General features: G+C 42.2%; 1 protein-coding gene across 3 annotated transcripts in view; it reads right to left on the bottom strand.

The window, feature by feature from the left end:
• Positions 1-2,146: 2,146 nt before the first annotated feature.
• Positions 2,147-26,098, bottom strand: part of MTAP (methylthioadenosine phosphorylase) — a 63,978-nt gene continuing 40,026 nt past the window's right edge. For all 3 annotated transcript variants that reach the window (XM_050943235.1, XM_050943232.1, XM_050943233.1), the window contains 4 exons: positions 17,908-18,010; positions 12,720-12,959; positions 8,239-8,361; positions 2,147-3,546 (listed from right to left, as the gene is read on the bottom strand). In XM_050943235.1, coding sequence (XP_050799192.1) covers positions 3,508-3,546; positions 8,239-8,361; positions 12,720-12,959; positions 17,908-18,010 — 505 coding nt within the window. In that variant the 3' untranslated portion in view covers positions 2,147-3,507. The remainder of the gene's footprint in view (positions 3,547-8,238; positions 8,362-12,719; positions 12,960-17,907; positions 18,011-26,098) is intronic.

The following is a 26,098-nucleotide window of genomic DNA, read 5'->3' as shown; positions in this document are numbered from 1 at the left end:
ATGTATAGGGAAATATAAAATGAGCTAAATGTAGCTTGGCTAAGCAGTGGCTGGGAGACGGAGGGGGATAAGGTGGGACACATTACTAGTTTATAAATATCTGAAGGGTGTGAAGGAGAGGAATCATTTTGAGTGATGCAGAGGGGTATACGTAGGAGCACTGGGATGCAACTGAGACAACAGATGATCTAGGCTGAATGCTGATGAGTGAGATCCATTAGGCTTTGGAAATATATCCGAAGAGAAGTGGCAGAAGTCCCATCTCCTGAGACATTTAAATGTAGACTGAACAAAACAATAGAAACTGTACTGTAGGGGATGATCCCGCAGGAACTTCTGAGAGTGGGAGTATTTCTACCATTTTCACTTTATTATCTATTTACATTTTGATTTCTCTCTCCAGTGACTCTTCTGAACATAAGAACATTCATGGAGGATAGTCTCCCTAGTCTATGTGTGCCAGAGGCTGGGAAAGAATGGCAGGGGATGGATCACTTGATTACCTGTTCTGTTCATTCCTTTTGGTGCACCTGGCATTGGCCACTGTTGGAAGACAGGATACTGGGCTAGCTGGACCTTTGGTCTGACCCAGTATGGCCGTTTTTATGTTCTTCTTCTTCTTCCTGGTTTGTTTTCTTTAATACTGTGCTCTAAAGGTAATTGCTAATTTCCCTTAATTCACTCCTCAGGATATGTCTACGCAACAGCAACACAGCTACAGAGCTGCAAATCTGCCACTGCAGTGCCATAGTGTAGACCCTTCCTACATTGATGGAAGGGGTTTTTCCATTGCTGTAGTTAATCCAATTCTCTGAGCAGTGGTAGTTAGGTCAAAGGAAGAATTCTTCCATCAACCTAGTTGCATCTACACTGGGGGATTAGGTTTACCAAACTCTGTTGCATGGGGCCCAAAATTTTTTCCAGGCATGAGCAATGTAGCTAGGTCTATCTAATTTTTAAGTGTAGACCAGGCCTCAAAGCACATTGACAGTGAAACAAGTTGGGACAGGAGCAGGAAGCAAAGGAATTCCACATTCAATCTCACTCACACACCCCAAAAGGCTTCCGCCACCACAGTATGGCAGGCCACGTCTACACTGCCATCACTACAGTAGCACAGCTGCAGTGCTGCAGCTGTAACATTGTAGTGTGCAGATGTTTCTTGCGGCAGTGGCAGGGGGTTTTCCACTGACATAGTTAATCCACCTCTCAGAGAGGTGGTAGCTAGGTTAATGGAAGAATTCTTCCATCGACATAGCAGCATCTACACCAAGGATTATGTTAGCCCAACTATGGTGTTCAGGGTGCAAAATTTGTCATAGTCCAAAGCAACATGGCTAGATCGAGCTAATTTTTAAGTGTAGATCCACCTTTTACTACAATTATTTTCTACTGCTTCACCCATTTTAAATTCACGCCATATCTTTCCCACAACAATCAGGATTGTTTGTCTTAATATTTTATGGAGGACCTTTTAATGATGATTTAATTATTCACTTTTTCAAAGAACTCTGGTTGTAGTAATGATGACTGATGCAAAAAAGTTGAACTAAATTATCTTCTGACATCTAAATTTCGCTCTTAATCTTAGTGGTCTCGAGGGCCTTCAGTGAGACACACATGTAGCCAGACTGTAAGCCTCTTTAGGTAGCAGTGTCTTTTCACTCTGTGTTTATAAAGTGCCTAAAACAATGGAATCCTGGTCTATGCTTGGGATTCCTACATGCTACTTCAATACAATAACAACAACAATTAAAGTGTTTTTAAATACTTTATCTTTAGTTTTTCTTCACACAGGGCTTCATTTTTAGCTTAACAACTGGTGATAATTTGCCTTTTTCACTTCTAATCTTCTCACCTGGCATGGTTTGTGTTTTCATCTGTACTATTTTGGCAGGATTTCTACTTTCTGAAATATGTCTTTAAGATCTAAACTCATGTACTCTTCAGCTTAACCATGAAAAGTTTTGCTTAGGTGTACACAAAAGTAGTACAATGCTCTCAGATTTTCAACTCCAATTAACACTGTGTTGGTGAATTACTGTATAGACTAACTGCATGCTTATCCAGCATTTTTGCCATCCAAACAGCTAAACTCAGTTATCTGAATAATGTCCAGAAATAAAACAAAGCCATTCCCACACAATTTATAGAAGCAGGAGGTTACATTTGGTTCATTTATTAGACAAGCAGCAGTGAATTACTTTCCTGAAGGCAAATGGTATTCATTCTGCATATACAGTAGAAGATGCAGAGGTGTATGAATATATACATTGGATACAATCAACAGTAGATACATTCATCACTAACATAGTTGGAAATCAGAATAAAACTAAAGAAAAAGAATTCTATAGAAAAATGTAACAGACAATGCTACCCCTGGTGTACAGAACAGACAGTGGCATCAGGCCAAAATGGTGTGCTAAATTTGTCACTTCAGTTTTAGTTAATTAGGGCCAAAGCCAACTCCAATGAAGACAATGGAAGTCTTTCCAGTGACTACAGTGGGCTCTGGATCAGATCCGTGATGCACATTATTCCTTCCCAAACTCAAGCAGCTCAAGCTAAAATTGAGAAACATCATTTCACCTGGTTTCATGAGCCTCATTTTTTAAAGAGGTTCAAATCCAGACTCATTTTTGCAGGAATATTTATGTACCTGTAAATATCTGTGCCTGCAATCAATTGCACACACAGATCTAGGTGTTTGTCTCCTGACTTGTTCATGCAATCAAGTAAACATTTAAAATGGTGATACCTATACTCAAAATTACTGCTGCTGCAAAACAGTTGGCACAATTTCTTATGGTGAAACAGTGTGGCAGCAAAAGTGGACAAGCTTTTAAAATTTGGGCTTAAGATGTCCAAGTTACAAACCCCACAGCAAGCAATTTTTTCCATAAGAGAACAGTGAAAATCAATACAGGTAAAATATATATTAAAAAAAAATATAAAAATACTGCAGTGTATTTTCTTAAGTAACCTATAGTCCTTCAGTTATATTTTTGTGGTAAAAGATAGTTTGCCCTCAGAAGAAGGAGATAGCAAAGCAACTAATAGCTCTGTCATTTTAACTTTCTGAAGTCTCTATTTTTTTAAACAGATCAATAAGAGTACACAGTCTAACCCCTCCTCTTCTCTTGCCTTCATCCAGGCCAGGAATGATCAGCTATTACTGAGCAAAGGATGAACGAAGCACTGTTTCTCATCTGAAGTTTGTAAACAAGAAAAGAAGTACTAGGATCTTAACTATGATGATTTGTTATGGAATCCTTATCCCACTGCCCTACCAGTTCATACAATCAACACATTCCAAGGCTATTGGTTAGTTCTTCAACAGTCTTTAGCATGATACTTTACTAGCAGACAAGAAATAGACCAGTGCAACGTTTACTGTATTCTTTCATGCTAAACATCAAATTCCCAAAATATTGTAACTGTTCAGGTGTTCAAGACTGATCCTCTCCTTTCTTCTGAGCATCCAAACTTCAGAGTCCATCCATGCTTTTAATGTTTTGGTAACATGACTGAGCACTGCACAGTACACTGAAATACAAAATCAAAACAGTTGAATACACCCTATCCCAATATACACACACAAATAACTTTAAATTTTAAAGCATTCTCAACAGCAAACCATATTGATTGCATGCAGATTACAAATGGGTATGAATTCTCTTGATCCGTGCAGTAGCCCTGAAAAAAACTGAGGGTGAGACAGGGAGAACAGACCCTTTAACCTCCAGCAATTGTGAACCTAGTACCCGATAATTACAATTTTCCATACGTACTAACTGGTGATTGTTGTTACAAATCAGCTCCACAAAGTATTAGATTAAAATGAATACTTAGCTTTAAAAATTAAAGTTAAGTAAAGTCCCATATTTGGGTACGTGAACTGTTTTAAAAGTAGCATATTGGTCACACCCATTGGATTTACAGAAATCTATAAGTAAACTTAATCCTAAAATTCTGAAAATAACAAAAATGCTAAAAAAGAAAATGAGTTTTTGCATGTTCCTTTAACTTATGTAAAAAACCCCAAGCATCAGAAAACTGGAAGTAATGAGAAACGATTGTTTTCCTTAAGATAGAATGCAGTGAATACAATGCTCATGAAACTCAGGGATGGGACTGGCCTGGGCCAAGCTGAGCATCAGAGTCTGAGAGATGTTGAGCACTCAAAATTTCCACCGAGTTAAATGAGAGAAGCTTGGCCCTTTTGGACCCAACTCCCTGATCCTGTAGTAAACCCTGCTGGGAATCCCATTTCACACGAGTACTTTTAATTGCACAGACTTCATTGAGACTGCTCCCATGAATATAGTTACTCATGTACATAAACTTTTGTTGGATTGGGGCCTCACATGTGTAGTGAATACGCATGTCACTTAGGGTACAACTAAACACAGAAAAAAAAAACGTTAGCTAGGAAACACATTTTAAAGCCCTACTGTAGACAGGGGCAAGCTATATTTTAGCATGTGTTAACCGGTTAAGGAGAACCCTAAACTCTCACCTACTATCTACCATGATCTGCCAACATGTTAAAATACAATTTGCCCTATATATAATAGGCCTTTGAAATGAATTAGTTAAAACATCTAGGCAAGTGTGTGTGGGGGGTTTTGTTTTGTTTTTTTAAATGTACCCAAAACTCAGTGGGGCTCTGCATGGTGACTGGAGTCTATTTGTGTGGCACTCACTGCAGAATCAAGGCGTTTGTGTGAACAGACTTCCCTACATGTGCTCTAGAAGGCAGATCAGTCTTAACATGAAATTTCATTTCTATCCCAGTACTGAGCCTCTCTCAAGCCAAGACTGCTGGTTGTGTCACATTGTGTTAAACTGTATTGTGCTTTTGAGTTGAGTCCAAATGACACCACCATTGATTGTCACCTAACCCATGAGTTGAAACTCTGGTCAGCGAAGAGACTCTCTGTCCAATGTTTTCCCTAGACAAATGACTAACAAAAGATAGAAGATCATAGTAACAAACTCAGACTACCTCATGGATATGCTAAATAAGGAGCAAGTCTAAACATGTATCAAACAAAGGGCTATTCATGAAAATCAAAAGCTTCTCTCTCTCATCAAGTTGGTCCAATATTTCCACACCCACCTTGTCTCTCTGTAGATGAGCTGACAGTTAAAAAACAAAACAAAACACCCACATGAAACTGTTAAAAGCTCATTTTTATATCTTTGACCTCCAACCTAAGGTTCACTTTCTTTCTTACTGAGGAGAGGACAGGGAGGGTGCTCAGAGATATATCTGAGAGCAAAAGACAGGAGAACAGGCAAGAGATGACAGACAAGGTGAAAGATGCTATGCTGAAATCTTGTCACAGGAGTATGAGTATTTCACTCAACATCTCTGTTAAACACTGCAAAAACTTCTAACAGAGGAGGCTGGCCCATGCAAACTTCAGCTGCAAGATGCGGGGGCAGGGGAAGGAGAAAGAGGCAAATGCCTCCCTGAGTAAGTTTCCCCACCCACAGTAATGAGCAGAGTGAAGGAGAGTAGGTGAGGGGAGGTGTTCTTATCAGTAGGGGTTGAGGGCAAAGGCTCTGAACCCAATATCATGCTTCTGAGAATTACTGTTCATGGAAGCAGGCCTTTTACAGCAGTCCATAAGCACTCAGCTGCTGAAGCATGGAAGGGGTGGTTGTTCTTTCACCTGTGTAGCAGGGCCCCAGAATACCAGCTGGGAGCTGCCACTTTGTTTTTAGTTCAGGCAGGAAGAGAGGACAGGTGCAGAAAAACAAATCTAATCACAAAATAAACTGCTGACATTTAAAGGGGGCAAACAAGAATTTACATGGAAGAAAGCTTTGCCTCGCTCCAAGGTAGGGGAGGGGATTTTTTAAATGTATGGTTCAATTATAACACAGACCCAGCGTATCTCTGTCCCTACTCCATCCCATAATTGCTTCTCTCCCTATCTACAAACAATAAGGTCCAATCCCTAATGCTATTTACCACTAGTCAAGTGCCTCAAAAATCCTCATCCTCCTCAACCTGCAGACTTTCCGACCACTTTCCCAAAGTGCTCCTGGCCTGGCACAACTTCTAATCCTCCTAACTTCCTTCCAGGACTCCAACCCAGCAATTCCTCAATTATTCACATCAGGCAATTCCCTATTCCTGATCCCAGCCCCATTAGTAGCTTCCAAGCCCCTCACCCCAAATTCCAAAAGCTACTGCCAGTATCCTTTTCTCCACTCCTTAAACACTCAGACCTGACCACAATCAACAAGGGCAAGACTGGAGCTTCTTTGCTCAGGGCACAGGGAACCTCAGCATTCTCCAGCCAGCAGCATTGCCCCACCCTGATGTATGAACTGACAGGACAACCCCACATCTGACACTGAAGTACACACAGGGTACATCTACACTGCCATTAGACACCTGGGGCTGGTCCATATCCGCTGATTCGGGCTCACAGGATGCGGGATAAGGGGGTAGCCACCAATCAACCTTCTTCCCCCCATCCCAATCCACAAGAATCATCTTTAGGGGAATAGACTCCATGGCTCTGGGACCCTAGACATCTACACCACAATTAAACAGTCCCTTAGCCCAAGCCAGCTGACGTAGGCCAGCCATGGATGTTTAATTGCAATGCAGACATACCCACAGTGGCCAGGTGACGTGGCAAGACATGTGACTGTGAACTTGAAAATGTCTGTGGGTCAAACAGAGGTCACTGGATCATTTTTAATTAAAACAAAACAACCCAAAAAGCCTACAATTTAAAAAAAAAATGGAGTCAGTTTCCCTGAGGATGACTTCTCTGGATTGGGATGGAGGAAGACGGTTGACTTTGCTATTACCGCTTCCTCTACCTGCATCACAACATCCCAAAGACTGCAGGAGGGTGAAGCGATCCAGCTGGCCTCCTACAGAGGTGTTGGGAGGAGGGGACAGCATTACAGGAAACTAAACTCCCCTCCCAGATGACAGAAAAAGATAAAGCAATATTGGGGCTTATCAAGGCTGGAGCAGGGAAGAGGTGAGCCAGGGACCCATCCCATGGTGTTGGATTGTAGCCATGTGAACCTACCCTACGGTCAATTCAAAGCTTAAACTTGTTTAAGGGTTCATGCTTGAGTTTGCCTGAGACAGTGTGACTATGAATAGATCCAAAACATGAGGAAATGTGAGTCTTCATTAACTGGACCATATGAAAACACAGATTTTTAAAATAACATTTTTATTGGAACTTCACATTTCAAGTGCTAAGGGAGGAGCACAGGGGGACCCCTTAAAGTGCAGAGACATCAGCACTCAGAGACTGGTCTCATTTACTGTCCCCAAGCCTCCTTCCCTTACACAGCACCACTCTCCCTAACACAGCCTCCTTTCCCAATACACAGCCCTTCATTCCTTCAGATCACCACACACACCTGCTTCCCTCTGCTGCCTGCCCTTCACAGCCCCACGCAGCCCTCTGTCCCCCTCAGCTCCTCTGACACCAGAAAGTAAGGGAGTCAAGAGGAGTTGGGAAGTGCTTGTGCATAAGGAAGGCATGGGAAGAAGTAGGAAACAGATCAACATTTTAACATCTGAGACAAAGATTCTCTCCCCTAGGCAAAGGAATAAAGTGACTGGATGAAACTGAGATGCGGAATTTGCATAAGCCAACCCTGTATGTTTTTAAAGTGTTTGTCTGAAATTCTCTCTCCATAACACTTTGAAAAGATATTTCCTTTTCACCTTAGCAATCCTGCTTTTGTGCATCGACTGTCACAGTGCCAGGGTGAATAGAATTCTGAACAGCTACACTGTTATCCTCATGTTACCGAATGAACAACTTTCCTTTTGCAAACTCACAAGTGCAATTAGGTTTAATCCTTCCCATTTGGCTCAAAATTATTTTGAGCTCTCCACTGAATAGAGATGTAGGTCTGTAATGTGGAGACTCACACAGATTTGTACTTTTCCTTGCTATAGGAGTACCACAGCTTTAATACATGTACTGCAGATATCCCTCTACTTTTTGAAATACTTGCTGTAAAATTGAGGCAAGCTGTTTGCAATAAAGCTTGTCAAACTCTGTAAGGAACCTTTCTCCCCTGGTGACTTCATTGCATATTGCAACTTTGTTGAATCACAAAATTTTTAAAGGGTGTTTTGAATAGCAGTATCGCAGGCCATTCAATTACAAAGCACGTACTTCTTTCCTTCCCCTCTCCCCCATATTCCCCCCAAAACCTGTTCAATATTGTGCTTACTTTCATGTTATGCAGCGTTTCTGTCCAGTCCATGGAACCTATTTGAGGTATAGCAGTAAGAAGTATGCTTGTTGCCTTGTTCGCATTTTCTTTCAGAGTCTTTAAAACCTTATCCACTGAAACCTAGAAATACAATAAAAATGACTGATTTTCTCAAACTAGTGTGCAAAATAGATAATGTTCTGCAAAACTCAATTCCTAATTAAGCAACACCCTACATCCCCGGTACAACTGTTTTAGCTCAGAACAGAACACATGAATAAAAACAAAAAATCCTCTATGCATTTTAAATTGAGATGACAACATGCCACAGAGGAGATTTTTTAAAAGAATCAATAGTTTATTTTTTTGTTTTATTGTACAATGAGGGGAGGTGATTCTACAAAGTCCATACTCAAGGTACCTCAATGAAACTGTTCACCAGAGTAAGGATTGAAGGAATGGGCCATTGGTGTGGAAATGGTGACATATGTTGACTCTAGCCATCTTATGCTTCATAACTATAATACACCTGAGCTGACACATCTGAATAGAGTGAGACCTCTTGCCATAGAATGTTTGAAAATATAAAAAATGACTCTTTAGACAAAGACAACCTGAGAGAGCGGCTATTAAGTTTTAACTGCAGGAAAAATGTCAGTGCTATTCTCAGGATGGCATCAGCAGCTTTAAATAAATGCTGCAGTGTGGTGATTTTCACAGCATCAGTAAAAGCTTCAGTGTTCTCTGTGAGAGTATAACTTAGATTTTAATGGGCCATCACTGGCTGAAATCTTATTGTATAATAATGGACACTGTAGGCACATAAATATTTTCCATCTTCAAAAATGCAACTAAAGAATCTACAATATCCTGACAGTGTATCTCACAACATGCATTTTATGTGACTATCAAGGCAGAAAGCAAGTGAAGGTCTTAGGGATCCATATCCTCGCTAATGTTTGCCTGCATCTTTGTGACACATCTGTGCACAGACAGATCAATATTGCAGAAAACTGTTTCAATTTTGCACCAGATTTGTTCTTTCCAGATCAAAACTATGTTAAGAGAGAGATAAAGTTGAGAACGCATAAAAGTCATTTAGCATAAAATACACTACAGGGGTGTTGTAAATATCCCAAACACAAGCATTGCAAACCCAGAAAATTCAGAGTTAAGGTTAAACTTGAAAGAAATACAGATATATTAAAAGGTATGGAAATATACAGTTAAGGAACCAAAACAAACTTCTAATAATGGCATCCTCATGGAAAAAAGAACCCAAATCCATCTTTAAAAATCAGTTGCATTTAATCTGGGACCACCATTTTGCATTTATCATAATTGTATGGTTATCTCAGGGCATCACTACAGAACAGCAATAAGATATGTTGGCCATGTTGTAATTTTGTTAATGCTACACCGTACTCTTCATATATAGCAAAGATATTGAATTCCAACTTCAAATGCAATAAAACAAACACCATCCCTGCCCCCCGCAGAAACAAAAACTTCACTATTGAGCTTTAGCCAGCACCTCAATAAATGTAATAAGGACAAAATTTTGCTACTGATGCCCTCCCTGTGACTTAAGTGGCAGCTGCACACACACATCCAATAGAAGATCTGGTCCTAAATGTTGATTTTCTTTCATAGATTTAGAATCATCGGAGTAGAAGGGACTACAAGGATCATCTAGTCTAACCCCTGCCAAGATGCAGGATTTATTGTTTCTAAATCATCCAAGACAGATGTTTCAAGGCCAGATGGGACCACTGTGGTCATCTAGTCTGATTTCCTGTACAACACAGGCCACGGAAGTATTTTTGTATCAAGTCCAATAACTATTGGTTGAACAGGATGGTTCTTTTAAAAGATATTGAATCTCAAATTAAAGGCAAGTGATGGAGAATCTACCAATGTTTAATGACACATTTCCAGTTTGGAATTATCTAATTTTCTGTATAAATTATTTTTTAGATACACTTGCTTTCTGGTCAAAACTAAAATACCCCCCAAAAGCTAGGAAAGATTTAATATAAACATAAAAAATATAGAACCAGCAATTTAATGACTAAGGTTTAACTGGCAAGCACCGTAAGCATTTTTCTGGTTCTTGAATATATGACATGAGAAAAGAGGTATAAGAACTAAAAAGGATGTGTTTTTTTGTGGAGAGCTCAAGAGACTAAGGACAAGGTCAGTGTCCCTGCCTGCAGGTATATGGGATCTTGGGGAGCAATTACCACACAGGTGGGGTGCAAAATAAACTTTATTAAGAAAATGCAAAAACAGGGAAAATTTAATAGTGAGGGGTATGGGGTTTGTTAAGGTAGGCAATTGGGGAGGGAGTTCTTTTAGTATAGTATAGGGGGTTTCAATAGTGGGGTACAATACAGTGGGGTACAATACAGTTGGTAACCAACTAACACTGAAGTATAAATGTAACAGGTAGCTAACAATTTCTAGGTAAAGGGTGTGTCACAGCAGCATATAACCAACTAACAGTTATGGGTAAAATGTGTTAAATAACCAACAACTCTAGGTAAAAATGTGTCACAGTGGTGTAAATATAAAATGTGAGGTGTGTGAGAGAGAAAAAGGGTAACCAATGGGGTTTTATGCTAGACTTCAGTAATACAATCGAGGTTTGGCAGCAGTAGGAGCGGGGTGAACACGTGGGGGAAGGGATTAAAAGAGAGAGAGAGAGAGAGAGAGAGAAAGGCAGTGGTAGAGGAATGAGGTTAGGGGATGGGGGAAGAGGAGCACGTGGTGGAGCAGAAACCAAAGATAGAGGCACTACAGAGGGAGATTTAAACTCAGGGAGACACAGAGAGCAGACAGGCTGCAAGTTTAAACAGCAGAGAGACTGCAATGAGTGACTGGGGAGCTCGGGGGGGGGGGGGGTTGGGGCAGTGGGAAGACAAATTCAAATAGTAAAAACCTTATCTATCCCCTAACTTAATCAAACTTATATAAAATGACAAGCAGCTACAGAATACAACCAGGCAATGATTTTCTAAACTTATCTTAACCAACAATTAAGCAACACAACAAATATCACAGAAACTTACAAGCTCTACAATCTTAACAAACTATGACTTATTAAATTAAAAAAAAACAAGACCTATGGTGCACCTTATGCTATGGGGAGGTTACAGAGGGCAGAGTGGTATGTATCCAGGACCCAGCTCCCAAGGAAGCCAAGGGATGGTGGCTACAGCGGTGGATACAGCTGAAAGCAGAGAGCCCCAAGGCAAAGCCCACAGGAGCAGAGCTTAGCAGTGGCAAAGAGCCCTGTAGTTTAAGAGAGGTTTTAAGACACAGACCAAGGTTTAGCTTGAGTCTGTGTGCTGGGGAAACAGAGCCAGCAGCTAAAATAATAAAATAAAAGTATAGAAAGTTTTACAGAGGGATTCTTACCAGTCCCCAAGGCAGCAGCAAAGGCAGAAGCAGCAGCAACATCAGAAGAGGCAAGGAGGGTTCGGTACAGTCTCAATAATCAGGAGATCTCTCAGGTAGCAATTCGTTCTTCGTGGGGGGGGGGGGGGGGGTTTCAAAAACGGGGGTACGCTCAAAAATAAAACGAGAGCGGAGAAAGGACCCCCCAGAACCCCTGGCTGATCAGACCAGGCAGCAATGCAGGAACCTTTCTGAGGTGTGTTTCAAAAATGTCTGGTTTTAAAGGCAAACTTGGGCAGTTTCCCACCAGTAATCCTGATAGGCTCCCTCTGTCACAGGGGAGGGGGCACAGGGGAAAAACTGAAGGTAAGCCCAGAGACATGCCTGGACATAGTCCTGTGCAATAGGTGACTCAAGAGCACATGAGACTATGACTCATGCCCAGGATCTTAAAACCACAATAGGCCTTGCAGCTCTGGACATTGCCTACCCTACACCAAGCCCAGGTTCAACGAGGTGATAACAGGACTAACCCTTTGAAAAGGGCAGTGGTCCCACTTAGCATGCAGCACAAGTGGCCATCCCTTTGAGAAGGGCAATGGCTCTTGTTAAACAACTTAAGGGGCCCTCCCTTTGAGAAGGGCAGTGGCCCTGGTAAACAACTTAACAGCCAGGGAAGGGCGGCCACAGGAGAACAGAAAACAAAATGGAGTCTGGGGAAACAAAATGGAATAGGGGAATAGCTGTAACGGACAGTCAGTTACAGGAAAATGATGTCACAACTGGCTTTATACCCATACTCTGATTCACACAATAAGAGGTGAACTGTTTTATTCGTGATAAGAGAACTTTATGAAAGGAAAACGCAGGGATATTGGACTCAGTCCTGCTCTCACTAACACTTCAGTTATTTCAGAATAACTCCAATGACTTGGAGTGAATTAGGATATAAACTGGTGTAATTAAGAGCAGAATTTGTCTGGTATAAAAGGGCCTACTGTGATTTCTATCAAGAACTGTATAACTTTATGCACTTGCACTACATATAGTTTGCCATAATCTAAAACAAGAAGACCAAACAAAACAGAAGCTTCACTCACGGCTTCTTCATGCTCCTTCCAGCAGTCATAATCTGTTGCCATAGCAATACTTGCATAGCAGATTCCAGCTTCTCTTGCAAGAACCACCTCAGGAACTGTGGTCATGTTGACAACATCAGCCCCCCAGTTGCGAAACATTAAGCTTTCTGCCCGAGAACTGAAACGTGGCCCCTCAATGGTGATCATTGTCCCCTTTGAGTGGCACTTGATCCCATGCTTCTTGGCAATCTCCATAAGAACCTTCAAAAATATTATCACAGAAATAGCACATTATTAACCACTCATGTGAAGCCAGCTATTTCCTCATGCAAGAGAAGTAAGTAAAGAACAAATATCTCTGTCTAGCGTGACACTCTTGTCTCTCATCTGAATAACTTTCACGCAATAAGGCTGTCTTTAAACCAGTAGAGGCCAAACTTACGGACCCTTGGAGCTGCATACAATAATCTTTGGAAGTTCAAGAGCCACAAGACTCACAATCTGCCCCACGAGGTGGCACCTGCCAGGGCTCCGGGCTTTATCCTTTCAGCCCTGAGACCCCCTTCCCTAACACCACCACCCTGCTGCAGGGCAGAAGCCCTGAGCTCCCTCCCCCAGTTTAGTAGGGGGAGAATAGGTAGGGTGTGGGGGAAGGGAAAAGGAGGGGACACTCCGCTAACCGCACCGTGGCTGTAAAAGAGACGCATGTGGCTCGTGAGCCATGGTTTACTATGAATGTGAGCCTAATTTGACAACCAGTGTCAAACAAGGAAACCCACTCCCCCCTTCAGCTTCCTTTCCCAGGGCTGAAAACAAATAGTTCTGTTGATGAGGACAGGATCAACTGTGTTTTAACATCCATTGTTGGAAAAGGGGGCTAAATATCTGGATGCCTGCTCTGCATTGCTGCAGTGGGAGTTGAACTCAGATGATCCAGTTTACACCAGTGGGATTCTGTTTCTAGCATTGGGTGAGAAGGCCAGGAAGCAAGTGTGTTTGATATGCACTTGCTTCTAGTGAGACTTCTGGTCAGAACAAGTCTAAACAAGGTGATAGTGGAAATGCTGGTGACCAGTTTACACTACCATTACCACCATTGCTCCCAAAGGTGGAGCTGAACTGATGATAGCAAGGGTGGGAAATTTTAAGAAAAGTCTAGTGAAGACGAAGCTTAAGCACGTGGGGGAGGGAAGTCTGGTGGAAATTTGGAGAAAAATCTATTGATTTGGAGATATGAAGGTTATATCTCTGTCTTAATTCCCAAGCCAGTGGCTAAACTTTATGTTTTGACGTACATCAGATGTTGGTCATTAGTCTGTGCAATCCTCACCAGGAATGCTTTATCGGTTCACTTTTACTATTTGTAAATTGTTTCCAGTGAATTCCAATCTCTGAACTAGTATCAACAGTCAGAGAAAACGATCATTCCTTTCTCATTCTGTATTTCAGGGCAACGTCTCTTCATTTAATTTCTGGATTTCCAGTTCATAAAAATTTTGGAAAGTTTCTTTTTCTCTGATATTTTTGGTAAATTTAGCTGTTAAAGAATATCTATGAATTACATATCCCAGTTGTTCCATCCAGCCACCGCACATTTATAGTTCTGGATTTCTGTCTGGTTTTAATTATTACAATTGAGTTATGAGAATTATACTAATATAAACCTTTTGAGGGATTCTGATGACATGCTAAGCTCCAGGACATAGATCTAGCATATTATGATAAAATCAGAACTGGAAGAAAAATATCTGGATTGCAATAAAATTATCAATCTTTAACGTTATAATCTAGCGATTTAACTGCAAAGAGGCCTAGATTCATGATTTATCTATTTTTTTTGTTTTGTTTTGGAAACAATGATGTGGTTCCATCAGTGATGACTGTGTGTGTGTAGAACCTCCCTTTTGTTATTGCTGCTCTAAGTAGCAACTGTAGTCACTTAGAAATACTATTTTTGTTAATTATACAGAAACAATAACTATCTACAATGATGCAAAATGGTAAGAAGAGCTAACAGCTCAGTGTCATAAACAGATAGCTAAGGGTTAATGTCTCTTCCACCTGAAGCACCTGACCAGAGGACCAATCAGGAAACCGGATTTTTTCAACTCTGGGTGGAGGGAGTTTGTGTCTGAGTCTTTTGTCTGTCTTCCTGCTTTCTCTGAGCTTTGGAGAAGTAGTTTCTACTTTCTAGTCTTCTGTTTCTAAGTGTAAGGACAAAGAGATCAGATAGTAAGTTCTATGGTTTCTTTTCTTTGGTATTTGCATGAATATAAGTGCTGGAGTGCTTTGATTTGTATTCTTTTTAAATAAGGCTGTTTATTCAATATTCTTTTAAGCAATCGACCCTGTATTGTATCATCTTAATACAGAGAGAACAGTTGTATGTATTTTTCTTTCTTTTTATATAAAGCTTTCTTTTAAGACCTGTTGGAGTTTTTCTTTACTTCAGGGAAATTGAGTCTGTACTCACCAGGGAATTGGTGGGAGGAAGAAATCGGGGAGATCTGTGTGTTGGATTTGCTAGCCTGATTTTGCATTCCCTCTGGGGGAATAGGAAAGTTCTTTTTGTTCCAGGATTGGGAACGGAGAGGGGGAGTCACTCTGTGTAGTTTCACAGAGCTTGTGTCTGTGTATCTCTCCAGGAGCACCTGGAGGGGGGAAGGGAAAAAGGATTATTTCCCTTTGTTGTGAGACTCAAGGGATTTGGGTCTTGGGGTCCCCAGGGAAGGTTTTTCAGAGGGACCAGAGTGCCCCAAAACACTCTAATTTTTTGGGTGGTGGCAGCAGGTACCAGGTCCAAGCTGGTAACTAAGCTTGGAGGTTTTCATGCTAACCCCCATATTTTGGACGCTAAGGTCCAAATCTGGGACTAAGGTTATGATACTCAGCACTGATACTTGAATATATTAAATGCTCTGGACACACACCGAGTCACCAGCTCAGTACTTTATTGTTTCGTCTGCCTTGGAATGGTAACCGAGAGCGTGACGACTAAGGGGGTTGAAAGATTTTTAGAAGACTAATCTGACCATAACTTCCGTTAAGTGATTCTGTGCTCTCTGTGTATTTCAGTCCTCAGTGACTCTTAACATGTATCTCTTTCTTCATTTTCCCTCTGCTCAGATGGAAGAACATTCCGGCCCCACTGAAAAAAGACATTTTTAACCATAAACAAAGGTCTTCCCTAAAACAACAATACTGAAAAGAAAAGCAGCATTTTCTATTACTTGTTAAAATAGCACACCCTCCTCCAAACAGAAATCCCAACGTGCATACAATAAGAGCTGCAATATTTAAAAAAAATATAAGAATAGCCTAGTCTCCATCCTTAAAAGTATTCAATAAGTCTGTTGTAATAATTGAGTCTACAAATGTACCATGTCTGTGAGCTCAACTTTAAAAGTAAGTAAAAGTTCTTAAGACGTCACAATAATCTATAATGGCAAATGCTGATGGGAAAAGGTACAAAAGGGAGAAAGACTGAATCAGTCTAAACAAAGAGGCCTACTGATGTAACTCAAGGGCTGTGTTAAGATCATGCTTGGTGAAGAGGAGGAGCTGACGACCAAAAGTTTTGTTGTCCACCAGTTATATCTAGTATCCAACATACTAGGGGATGGGCAATTCCACCTATCACCCCCTTTTGGGATCCTTAAAGGAACGAACTTTGGGAGAGAAAAATTGACTCTTGGATCAATTTTTACCATCATGGCTGCCATGCTCACTGTCTCCTGGACCCCAGATCTTCTTCATCCTAATCCTGAGAAACGTCCTGAGCGAGGCAGATGACATTGCCACCTCCACCAGTTCCGACTGAATCCTGAACATCATCTCGAATGTGAGACCCTCCCCCGCCACAAAATGCATCCTTTTTCCTTCCCTGCCTTATTTCTCTGTCCTATCTCCTTCCTTTTTCCTTCTGTCTAATAAAAGTCTGGCTCAGCTAGCCAAGACGGCATATTTTACAACATTGCTATAAGCCTGTGACAGAAAGAGGCAGATAAAAGAAATGCTCTAAAGAGCATGATGCTGGTATGAATTTGCCAGGTCTCAGAGTGGCTAATACGACAATGTGCTGGGACTGTGTTTTTCCAGCAGGGAGGTACACGTGAAAGTCAACACCAGAGACAGAAGCTTCATTTCTATCTTGGCTGTTTTCTCTCTCTTTCCCCTGTGTGTTTGTCTTGGTTTGTCTTCTTAGGAACCCGGACTGGACTTAAACATCATGACCAATAACAACAGCTGCAGCCCATCTCAACTAGCTTCTCTTTTCTTCAAAAAGGACAATTATTGCCATCTTTAATATCATCTAAGAGACTGTCAAACACGGTGGCTTTTCCTTATACATACTCTCCAGTTAAAGGAAAAAGAAACAAGAAATGTTATAATGAAAGCCTTCTTCAACTACTTTACATTTCAAATGCTTTAACTGTTTTTCCTTCTTATCTTGAATAAAAGGTTATAAAGGATGTTTAATGGTGTGTTTGCCATGATACTAAGCAAGCTAAGGTTTCTGTATACCAAATGCTGAACCTTGTTTAAAACTGTTTAATGACTGGGTTATTAAACCTTTAATTCTTTGAGCCCATATATTCCATCAGATTAATACAACAAGCCTTCATCCTGCTATGCCACATGCTATACATGGGTAAAGCTGCTCAGACATTGTGTAAGGACACAAGTGCCACATTGGTACCTTCTGTGAATGTTATGTTGTTATTTTTAATTATTTGTATTGCAGTAGCACCTAGCAGCCCGAGTCATGGACCAGGACCCCACTGGGCTAGTGCAGAACATACACAGTACAAAGATGGTGCCTGCCTCAATTTTCTCAATTGCCCACAATGTCATTTCAATGGATTGGTACTCAATAACTTACATGCCTTTCACCACCATGAAAGTCCCTGGGGAAATCCAGGTTGCCAAACACTTTCTTAAACTAATGACTAAGCAATCGGCATTCTTTTTCCTGCAAGACAGAACCTAGCCTGACTTTTTCCATCATTAAACCACAACATTTTTCATTTTCATGCCTCGCAAATTCTAATTTTATTTTTAATTTGATCAAATGCCTGAGACGCAGGACTAGGGAGTCAGAGACTGCATCTGGATTACGGAACCACTTAGTCAGTCTATAGCATTATAAACCACAAGGGATGTCCAAACAACTTGCAAATATTTGATTTTTCTTATGAAATCCACTAACCTCTCTGGTTTTGGTGCAAAATGGCTCAGCCATTGGAATATGACATACTCCTGGAAGATTGGAATAGCACCCATCATAAAAAGTGTTATGTCTTTTGATAGTCCTGGAAAAAGAGAAGAGCATATTTAGAGATACAAGCAGCAGGAAATTCATGGATGCTGAACAATTAAGTTGTCAACTGATGGGGAAAGGGCATGAAAAATCATGTTAATAAAGATCTAACACTATTCTTTACCTGGTTTTCCCTGATATACATCTTTCGAAATTGTGGTGGAAGGGAATAGAGTAGTTCTAGCAGTATATTATCAGTTCATTATAGAACATTAAGTTCAGTCAAATGGAATCTCAGTATGAATTACTTCTATAAAGAGATGACAATCAATTTTCAGTTCCTAACAAATTACATTTTGAATTATTCATAAATGTATCAAAAAAAAAAAAAGCGCCAGTCACCTTACACTGAACGAATGGGGCACTTTGGGGAACAAAACATGCACAAATTCAACCACAGCAATAATGAAATTAAAAGTCATCCTCTCTTCTCAAAAGAATCATATCCATGTCCACAGCTTAGAACATAAGAACAGCCGTACCGGGTCAGACCAAAGGTCCATCTAGCCCAGTATCCTGTCTATTGACAGTGGCCAATGCCAGGTGCCCCAGAGGGAGTGGATCTAACAGGCAGTGATCAAGTGATCTCTCTCCTGCCATCCGTCTCCATCCTCTGACAAACAGAGGCTAGGGACACCATTCCTTACCCAGCTTGAAACTGAAAGAAGACTTTTCCCATTTGAAAAAGGTGATCCCTACCCCCTCACCCTCCAGATGGGAAACTGCTTCCCTGCACGAAAGCAGGGCCGGTGCAACCATTTAGGCGACTAGGCGGTTGCCTAGGGCGCCGAGATTTGGGGGCGCCAAAAAACGCCCCCAAATTTTTTTTTAAATGGTTGAGCAGCCGCTGCTGCTGGGACAGAGAGGGAGTCTGAGCTGCCAGCGGCAGCCGGCAGCCCAGGGTGTTCCTAGGGTCAGGGCGCCACCGCGGCAGCCCAGGGTGTTCCCTGGGTCAGGGCGCCGCTGCGGCAGCCCACAGCCCAGGGGGTCCCCCGGGTCAGGGCGCCACCGCAGCAGCCGTCAGCCCAGAGGGTCCCCTCGGTCAGGGCGCCGTCGCAGCAGCCAGCAGCCCAGGGAGTCCCCTGGGTCAGGGCGCCGTTGCCGGCAGCCCAGGGCTTCCTCTGGGTCAGCGTGCCAGCAGGGCCGCCCAGAGAGGGGGGCAAGAGGGGCAATTTGCCCCAGGCCCCACAGGGGCCCCCATGAGAGTTTCTCGAGGCCCCTGGAGCGGGGTCCTTCATTCGCTCCGGGAGCCCCGGAAAACTCTCGCGGGGCCCGGGCCCCTGGAGCTTCTTCTGCTCCCGGTCCTCGCTGGTGGGGGGTCCTTCCACTCCGGGGCGGAAGGACCCCCCGCCGGTGAATTACCGCCAAAGCGAGACCCGCTGCCGACATGCAGCCAGTCTTCGGCGGTAATTCGGCGGCGGGGGGCCCTTCTGCTCTGAGACCAGTTGCCGAAGTGCTCCGGAGACCCGCGGCAGGGGCCCTCCGCCACAGAATTACCGCTGAAGACCCAGCTGCACTTCTGCAGCTGGTCCCGCTTCGGTGGCAATTCGGCGGTGGGGGGGCCCCGCGGCGGGTCTCCGGGGAACTTCGACGGAGGGTCCCAGAGCAGAAGGGTCCCCCGCTGCCAAAGACCCCAGGCCCCCGGAATCCTCTGGACTGCCCTGGGGCGCCGCTGGCAACCCAGGGAGGTCCCCTGGGTCAGCACGCCGCTGCCAGCAGCCGCCAGCCCAGGGGTTCCACTGCGCAGTCCTGCTTGGAGAGGATGCAGAGCAGAGGTGAGCTGGGGTGGGGAGGTACCGCAGAGCTCCTCAGGCCAGAGGGTGGGAAGCTGCCATGGGGGCGGGCGGCACACTTCAGGGCGGGGGGGGGGAGGAGCTGCTGCAGGGCGGGGGGGGGCGCAAGGTGGAAGTTTCGCCTAGGGCGCGAAACTTCCTTGCACCGGCCCTGCACGAAAGTAACCAAACATGCAGCTCATCACAATGCAGAATTGTCCATCACTAACTACATATTCTTTCCATTTTGCCATCTGTCAGAATTGAGACTCGGACATCATTACACCCTCATTGTGCTGAGTCCCCACTGAACAGATACAGAAATGGAGGCACAGGTAGCTGAAGTGACTGCCCCATGTTCACACAGTGAATCAATGGAGAGCAAAGAATGGAACTCAGGTGCCTCAACTCTCTCTCACGTGTCATAAACACAAGACCATTTTTCTTTAACTTCTTCAATTCTCTCTGCCTTTTGAGTGGTTTAGCTGTACTCTTTCAAAACACATGGGGGAGGGAGAGAGAGGTAAAAGGAAGGGACAAGAGGATTTGTGTCCAAATCTCCTAGTAAGTTTTGAAAATCTGACTCACAGTTAAGGGTAAGATTTAGTCATGGAAGTCACAGATTCTGTGACTCTACTGGACTTCTGTGACTTCTTTGGCTTCAGCTGGGACTGTGCGCTCCTAACCCATGGCAGCAGCTGGAGCCCGGAATATATGTCCCTCTCTTCCCCTCCCGCCCCCGGGGCTGCAGCTGTTGCCATCCCCGCCCTGTGGCTTTGGCCGGGACTCTGCCCTCCCACCCCCTGGCAGTGGGGCTAGGGCTGCCAGTTCCTCTGCATGGGGCTCCAGCTGTCAGGCTTCCTCCACAGTTATTTTTAGTAACAGTCAGAGACAGGTCACAGGCTCCCGTTAATTTTTGTTTGTTGCCCACGACCTGTCCCTGACTTTTACTAAAAGTAAGTGAGAGAAAATCTTAACCTTACTCATAGTGCACAAATGGTGCAATAGATGCTTAACATACATGGAAAATAGGCAGGTCCCTGCCCAAAGAACTCAGATAGGACAAATTACAAATGAAGTCACATTACAGAGAAAATGTGTGTGTGGGGGGGGAAGGGATATAATACAAAAAGATAGTTTTTAATATTTAAATTTGACCCTCAGACCTAACATTTTACTATTTGTTGACTCTATGCTTGCCTAGTATATTTTTATATTACACATTTCCCCCCAGAAGACAGAACTCTTTTTATAATTAAACCACAATGTTTTTTACTTTTCATGCCTAATAAATTCTAAGTTTCTTTTTTAATTTGGTCAAATGCTGGTGACACAGGAGTAGAGAGGTGGAGATTGTATCTGTATTCTGGAAGCACTTAATCTATTATTGCATTATAAACAACCGGAGCTGGCCAAACAAGTTTGATTTCTGTTATGAAATCCTCCAGCCTACTCTTTTTTTAAATAATCATGGCCCTGATCCTGCAAACACCTAAGCGCATGCTGACATCTTTGCAGGATCAAGGCCAACACGATCACAAGTAGAAACTTTCCTGGAATTTCTGATGAATGGAGAGTTGGTATCTCTCCTTGCTGGACCTAGTTCAAATTTAATAAAATGTCTTATTTTGAAGGCAATGGGAGTATTCCACACTGAAAGTTATGCATGTGCACATTTACGTGATTGGGGTCTTTGTGGGTTGGGGAAAAAAGGGGGTATGTTTTGTTTTGCTTTGCTTTGTTTTTGTGACATTTCTCCACCTTCTGGAAGTAAAAAGAAAATGGGAAGAGAGCAAGAGAAAAAGGACAATATTTTTGATAATGCTATATTAATTAAAGTTTGTAAAGAAGGGGGCTTCCCTAACTGGGTTTTTAAATCAGATGTAGGAAATAATCCCTATTCAGGAAGGGTGCTTGCAACTTTAAACATGTGCTTAAATCCCACTGAAGTGATGGGATTTAAGCATATCTGGAGAGTTGAGTGTGTATGTTCCTAAATAGAGGACATATTTAGCCACATGTTGTGCTTTCCTGAGTTAGAGGAATAATTTTCGACCGTATTGTATTGACTCCCTACTGCTTCACCAATCCTATTTTAAAAATAATAAATAAATAATAATAATACACACACACACACACTTTTGAACGAAAGCACAACAAAAGACATATTTGTGAACAATATGGAAGATTTTCTGCATACACTTACAAAGCCTAAAGATTTAATTGAGAATGACAGATTCACACAAGATTTCTCCTCCCTCATAAATCCCTCGGTGCCTTGCCACCTCTTTTTAGTGGCACATCCAGTGGTACAAGTGTTTATTGTGTATATTGTCTGTTTTGCATAGTTTGATGGCTAGGCTTTTTGGTTTAAAGGGAAGAATTGCTGCTAACTGTGGGAAATCACTCATAAACACTCCCCCTGTGTAGCAGATAGAGGGCCACAGTCTGAAGTCCTTCCTCAATTGTTATTTGAGCAAAACTTCTTTTGCACAAGTAAGGTTTTAAAAAAATTAAATAAGGGCTTCAAGACTTGGCTCATATTGCTTGCTCAGCCATAATACAACTGATTCTTATCAGTTTTTCATTTATATTTTAGCACCAGGATTTTACTAAGTGGTGATGTCACTTAAGTTCTGGTTTATGTTAAGAGGGGAAATCAATATTTGAACAGCCAGTTTCCAGTTTTTCTACTTGTCTTTAAACACTTTCATGAACAATGATGTGTGCAGAAAACTTTGTATTATTAACATTGTTTAAAAAAGTCTCTCCTCCAAGTTACCAGTAAACACTTTTCTAAAAATATTTTAAGTATTAAATTCCAGTGGCATGGTTTATACTAAAGTAGGCTTGAAGAAAACATTTTAAAGTTTAAAAAGAAGTACTATTCTCTTCAATATGAAGCTATTCAACAGCAAGACAGGTTAGCAATTTAAATTGATAAGCAAAACTGTATACACTACATGAAATGTGTCAAAACAGTAACATAATTTTCTCTTTATGGAATAAAGGAGGGGGGCAACCAGCTAATTTAAGATCACATACTCATCTGTGATTTCCCTGTGTCAAGTGTCTGCTAATGAATTATTTAGAATGGGAGGAAATGGAAAACTAAGTAATCCTCTTCCTGTTTGATACTAGTTTAGACAGTATTAGCCAGTCACTTTCACTTGAAATGTTCCTGAGCAAATCCCAGACTGCAGTTTCTTGCTTAGCATATATGAACTCTATTTCTGCCCCTAGTTGTGGCTCATATGCCAAAGGTTATACAGAAACCTTACCACAGAGTTTCAATATAGATTCAAACATGTAGGAGCTGTTACCCCGGGGATAGATCATGACTGTATCTACTCTAAGCATGTTTTCGCACTGCGTGTCACAATCTCCCTCCCAGTTTCCCCATTGTTTCAAGGAAGGAATACATTGTGCTGAGTTTAATGTCTGATGTGCCAGTCACATGGGTGTGTGTGCGGAGGGTGAGCTGGGGAAGAAGAGCCAAGGTGCTACCCAGCTCCTCTCACCTACTTGTGCAGAGGGCAGGAGGAGGAAGGGGTGGGGGTGGGGAAAGAAAAGAAGTATCTCTACAGAGCCTCCTTCCGCACCTACTCTGCTACCTATGATGATGTGGGTAGCTGGTGAATGGGAATGCCTTATGGCCTCTTACTTACTCCCTTCTGCAGTCCCGATACCCAAGCCACAATTTGGCCTTTTTAGCATTATGGCTCTCATACACTTCGATCAGTGGTCCCTTACCTGTATTACAGCATTTAATTGTGTTCTCTTTAGGTGTCTGTCTCTTTGTGAAATATATATTATTGTTTCTTTTTTTCTGGCTGACTATTAACATATTTTTTAAGATTGAATCCTAAAGGAATAATTTTCCTTGTTATGTGGATGCAGTTAGTTAGCAGAAGCCGTTCGTTGAATTAAACGAATTATCCGAATAATTGCTAGTCAGCATTACTACCAAAGCACTTGTGACTGTTTCATAACTATGCTAATTTGATTTTTGGCATGCTCCTTTCTCCACCTTGAGTGATTACTACAAGGTGCACAGACAGATTTATAGGCACAACAGGATTTCAAGTTATGACTAGTTGTAACGGCTGCAGATATTGCCAGTCTGAAATTACCTGTAACCAAACAACAAACAGTTACGGCAAAAAAAGTTGCTATGCAACAGTGGCATCACATTACCTAAGAGAACTATGCCCTGTTTCTCTTTCCTCCAGAATTGTATCTACCAATTAGCTTTCTAATTTTTTGTTCTGGTTTTCCTGCAGAGCCAATGCAGCTATGGTAAGAGTGAGCTGGACTATATGCTGGTTTCTACCCCATCATAAGACAAATAGTCAATAACTATGTTCCTGTTGTGGAATCTTTGAACTTATGACGATGTAAGAACCAAGAAAGAACAAGGTTTGACTTTCAGGTCTAGGTCAAGTCCGCATTAAAAGGTTGAAATTAAACGAGTGAAATTCACTTCATGTGTATATAAGGCCCAAGTAACTGAGGTTTATGGGGGCGAAATCCATTCTCTCAAACTGTCTCCAGGGAAGGGAACAGCAATGTAAACCCCTCACCACCACTACTCCAGCCCTCCATTTCACTTGCACAGAGTAGGAAGGCTGAAGAATTCAGGTAATCATGGATCCATGGCCTCCTTTCCTGGCTTGCCCTCCAGGGTGTTAGGTGGGGCTGGTGCAGAGGCCCCGCCCATCTATGGACTAAGAGGGGGTGCAAACTTGCCCTGCTGGGCCACTCTGCCTGTGTCTCCCTTTACACAGCCCTATCATTTGATTTAAGCAGAGCAGCAGGCTGACCACAGGGTTAATGTACTCTGAGCGAATCTGATATGGAGTCACTGAGGCACAAGAAACATGGAGACTGACAATATTATTTTTACAGTCACTCTTCAAAGTGAAACTGTAAATCTGCAGACTGGCTGAAAGAAGTCGCCTTTGCTAAATGTTTTCATTTTGTATGGAAACTTACATTTTTCCATGTAGTGTTATATTACATCAGTAGGCCCAGGCCAGTAGTCAAAATCTGAGTAATCTAAAACCACTTCACTGTGCACCCAGTTCCATAAAGTCCACCTCACTTTCCCCTTTCTTCCTCTACAGAGCATGACCAGTAACAAAGTGGCAAAACTAAAATTCATTATGAAAGCTAATCCTGCTGCTCATTTTTTTTCTTTTTCGTGGCATCTTGGTTCTGGTTTTGGAGGCATTAAGGAAACCCCACCCCCACCCCGGTCAAGAAGCTCCTGCCTTGTCACAGTCTCAGTAGTTAATTTCAGTGGTACATGTAATACAGAGAGTTCGAGGAACAAAACTGACGAATGTAGAAGCCGCCTTTTAATGTGGTAACACCCCCTCTCACAAGCCTGCTTTGCATACCTTCCCCACGGAGCTTTCCAGTGCAAACAGACTGCAAGCTGCAGTCTCATCGCATTTTTACTAACAGCTTTCAGCAACAGGTGGGACAGAAACCTGCACAGCGCAGTGACTGAGGCTGTCACAAACGACAGCTTGTATCCTCAAAAGAACTCTGCCAGACTTCTGCCAAAGCCAATGTCTATGAAAAGGGGGAGGGTGGCGGTCACTGCCTACAAGGTGGTTTATGGCTTAGGTGGGATTTTTGGACAGAAGCAGGGAGAATATCAGGGAGTTATTTCATTACGTTTATAAACCAAAAATCTTTATTTTCTACAACTGCACACACAGAGAAATAATCAAAAGCAATAAAAACATTTTTAAAAGAACCGGCACTTTATTTATAAAATTACATACAAAAAGGCACTTTAAAAGAATGTTACTTAGGTTGCAAAGTCAAGCACTCAAAAGTTAAGAAAATACTAAATTTACAGTTGCCCATGCAACCTTAACTCTGCCCCCCTCTTGCACATGCAGCCTGGGCACTTCATAAAATGGGTCCTGTAGGAAATATAGTGTGTGATCATGTAGTTAAATAAGGGGTTTGAATTAAGGTTGTGCAGACAACAGCAAATTTAGCATTTCCTAGCTTTCGGTTGTTTGACTTTCTTTACAAACAGTCTTTTTGTATGTAATTTTTCTTTTCTGGAAATGAACAAAGATAAAAACAAAATTTGAATATGTCCAATTTAACAGCCACCTCCTTGAGTTACAGGATGAACTATATTAACTGCCAGCAGCAGAAGGCTGTTATCCAGGGGTGGGGGGAGGTGGGCTGCTGGCAACATGTGCTAGGTCCAGAGGATGCTTAGGTAGATGTCAGTCTGGTGTTCTCTCTTTCCTACTTTGGGGAGGGCGCTCCTGCCTCAC

This window comes from Gopherus flavomarginatus, chromosome 3 (genome assembly GCF_025201925.1).
Source record: "Gopherus flavomarginatus isolate rGopFla2 chromosome 3, rGopFla2.mat.asm, whole genome shotgun sequence".
NCBI classification, from domain to species: Eukaryota; Metazoa; Chordata; order Testudines; family Testudinidae; genus Gopherus; species Gopherus flavomarginatus.
Note: the sequence above shows the minus strand (reverse complement) of the source record. Positions and strands in the feature narration are given on the sequence as shown.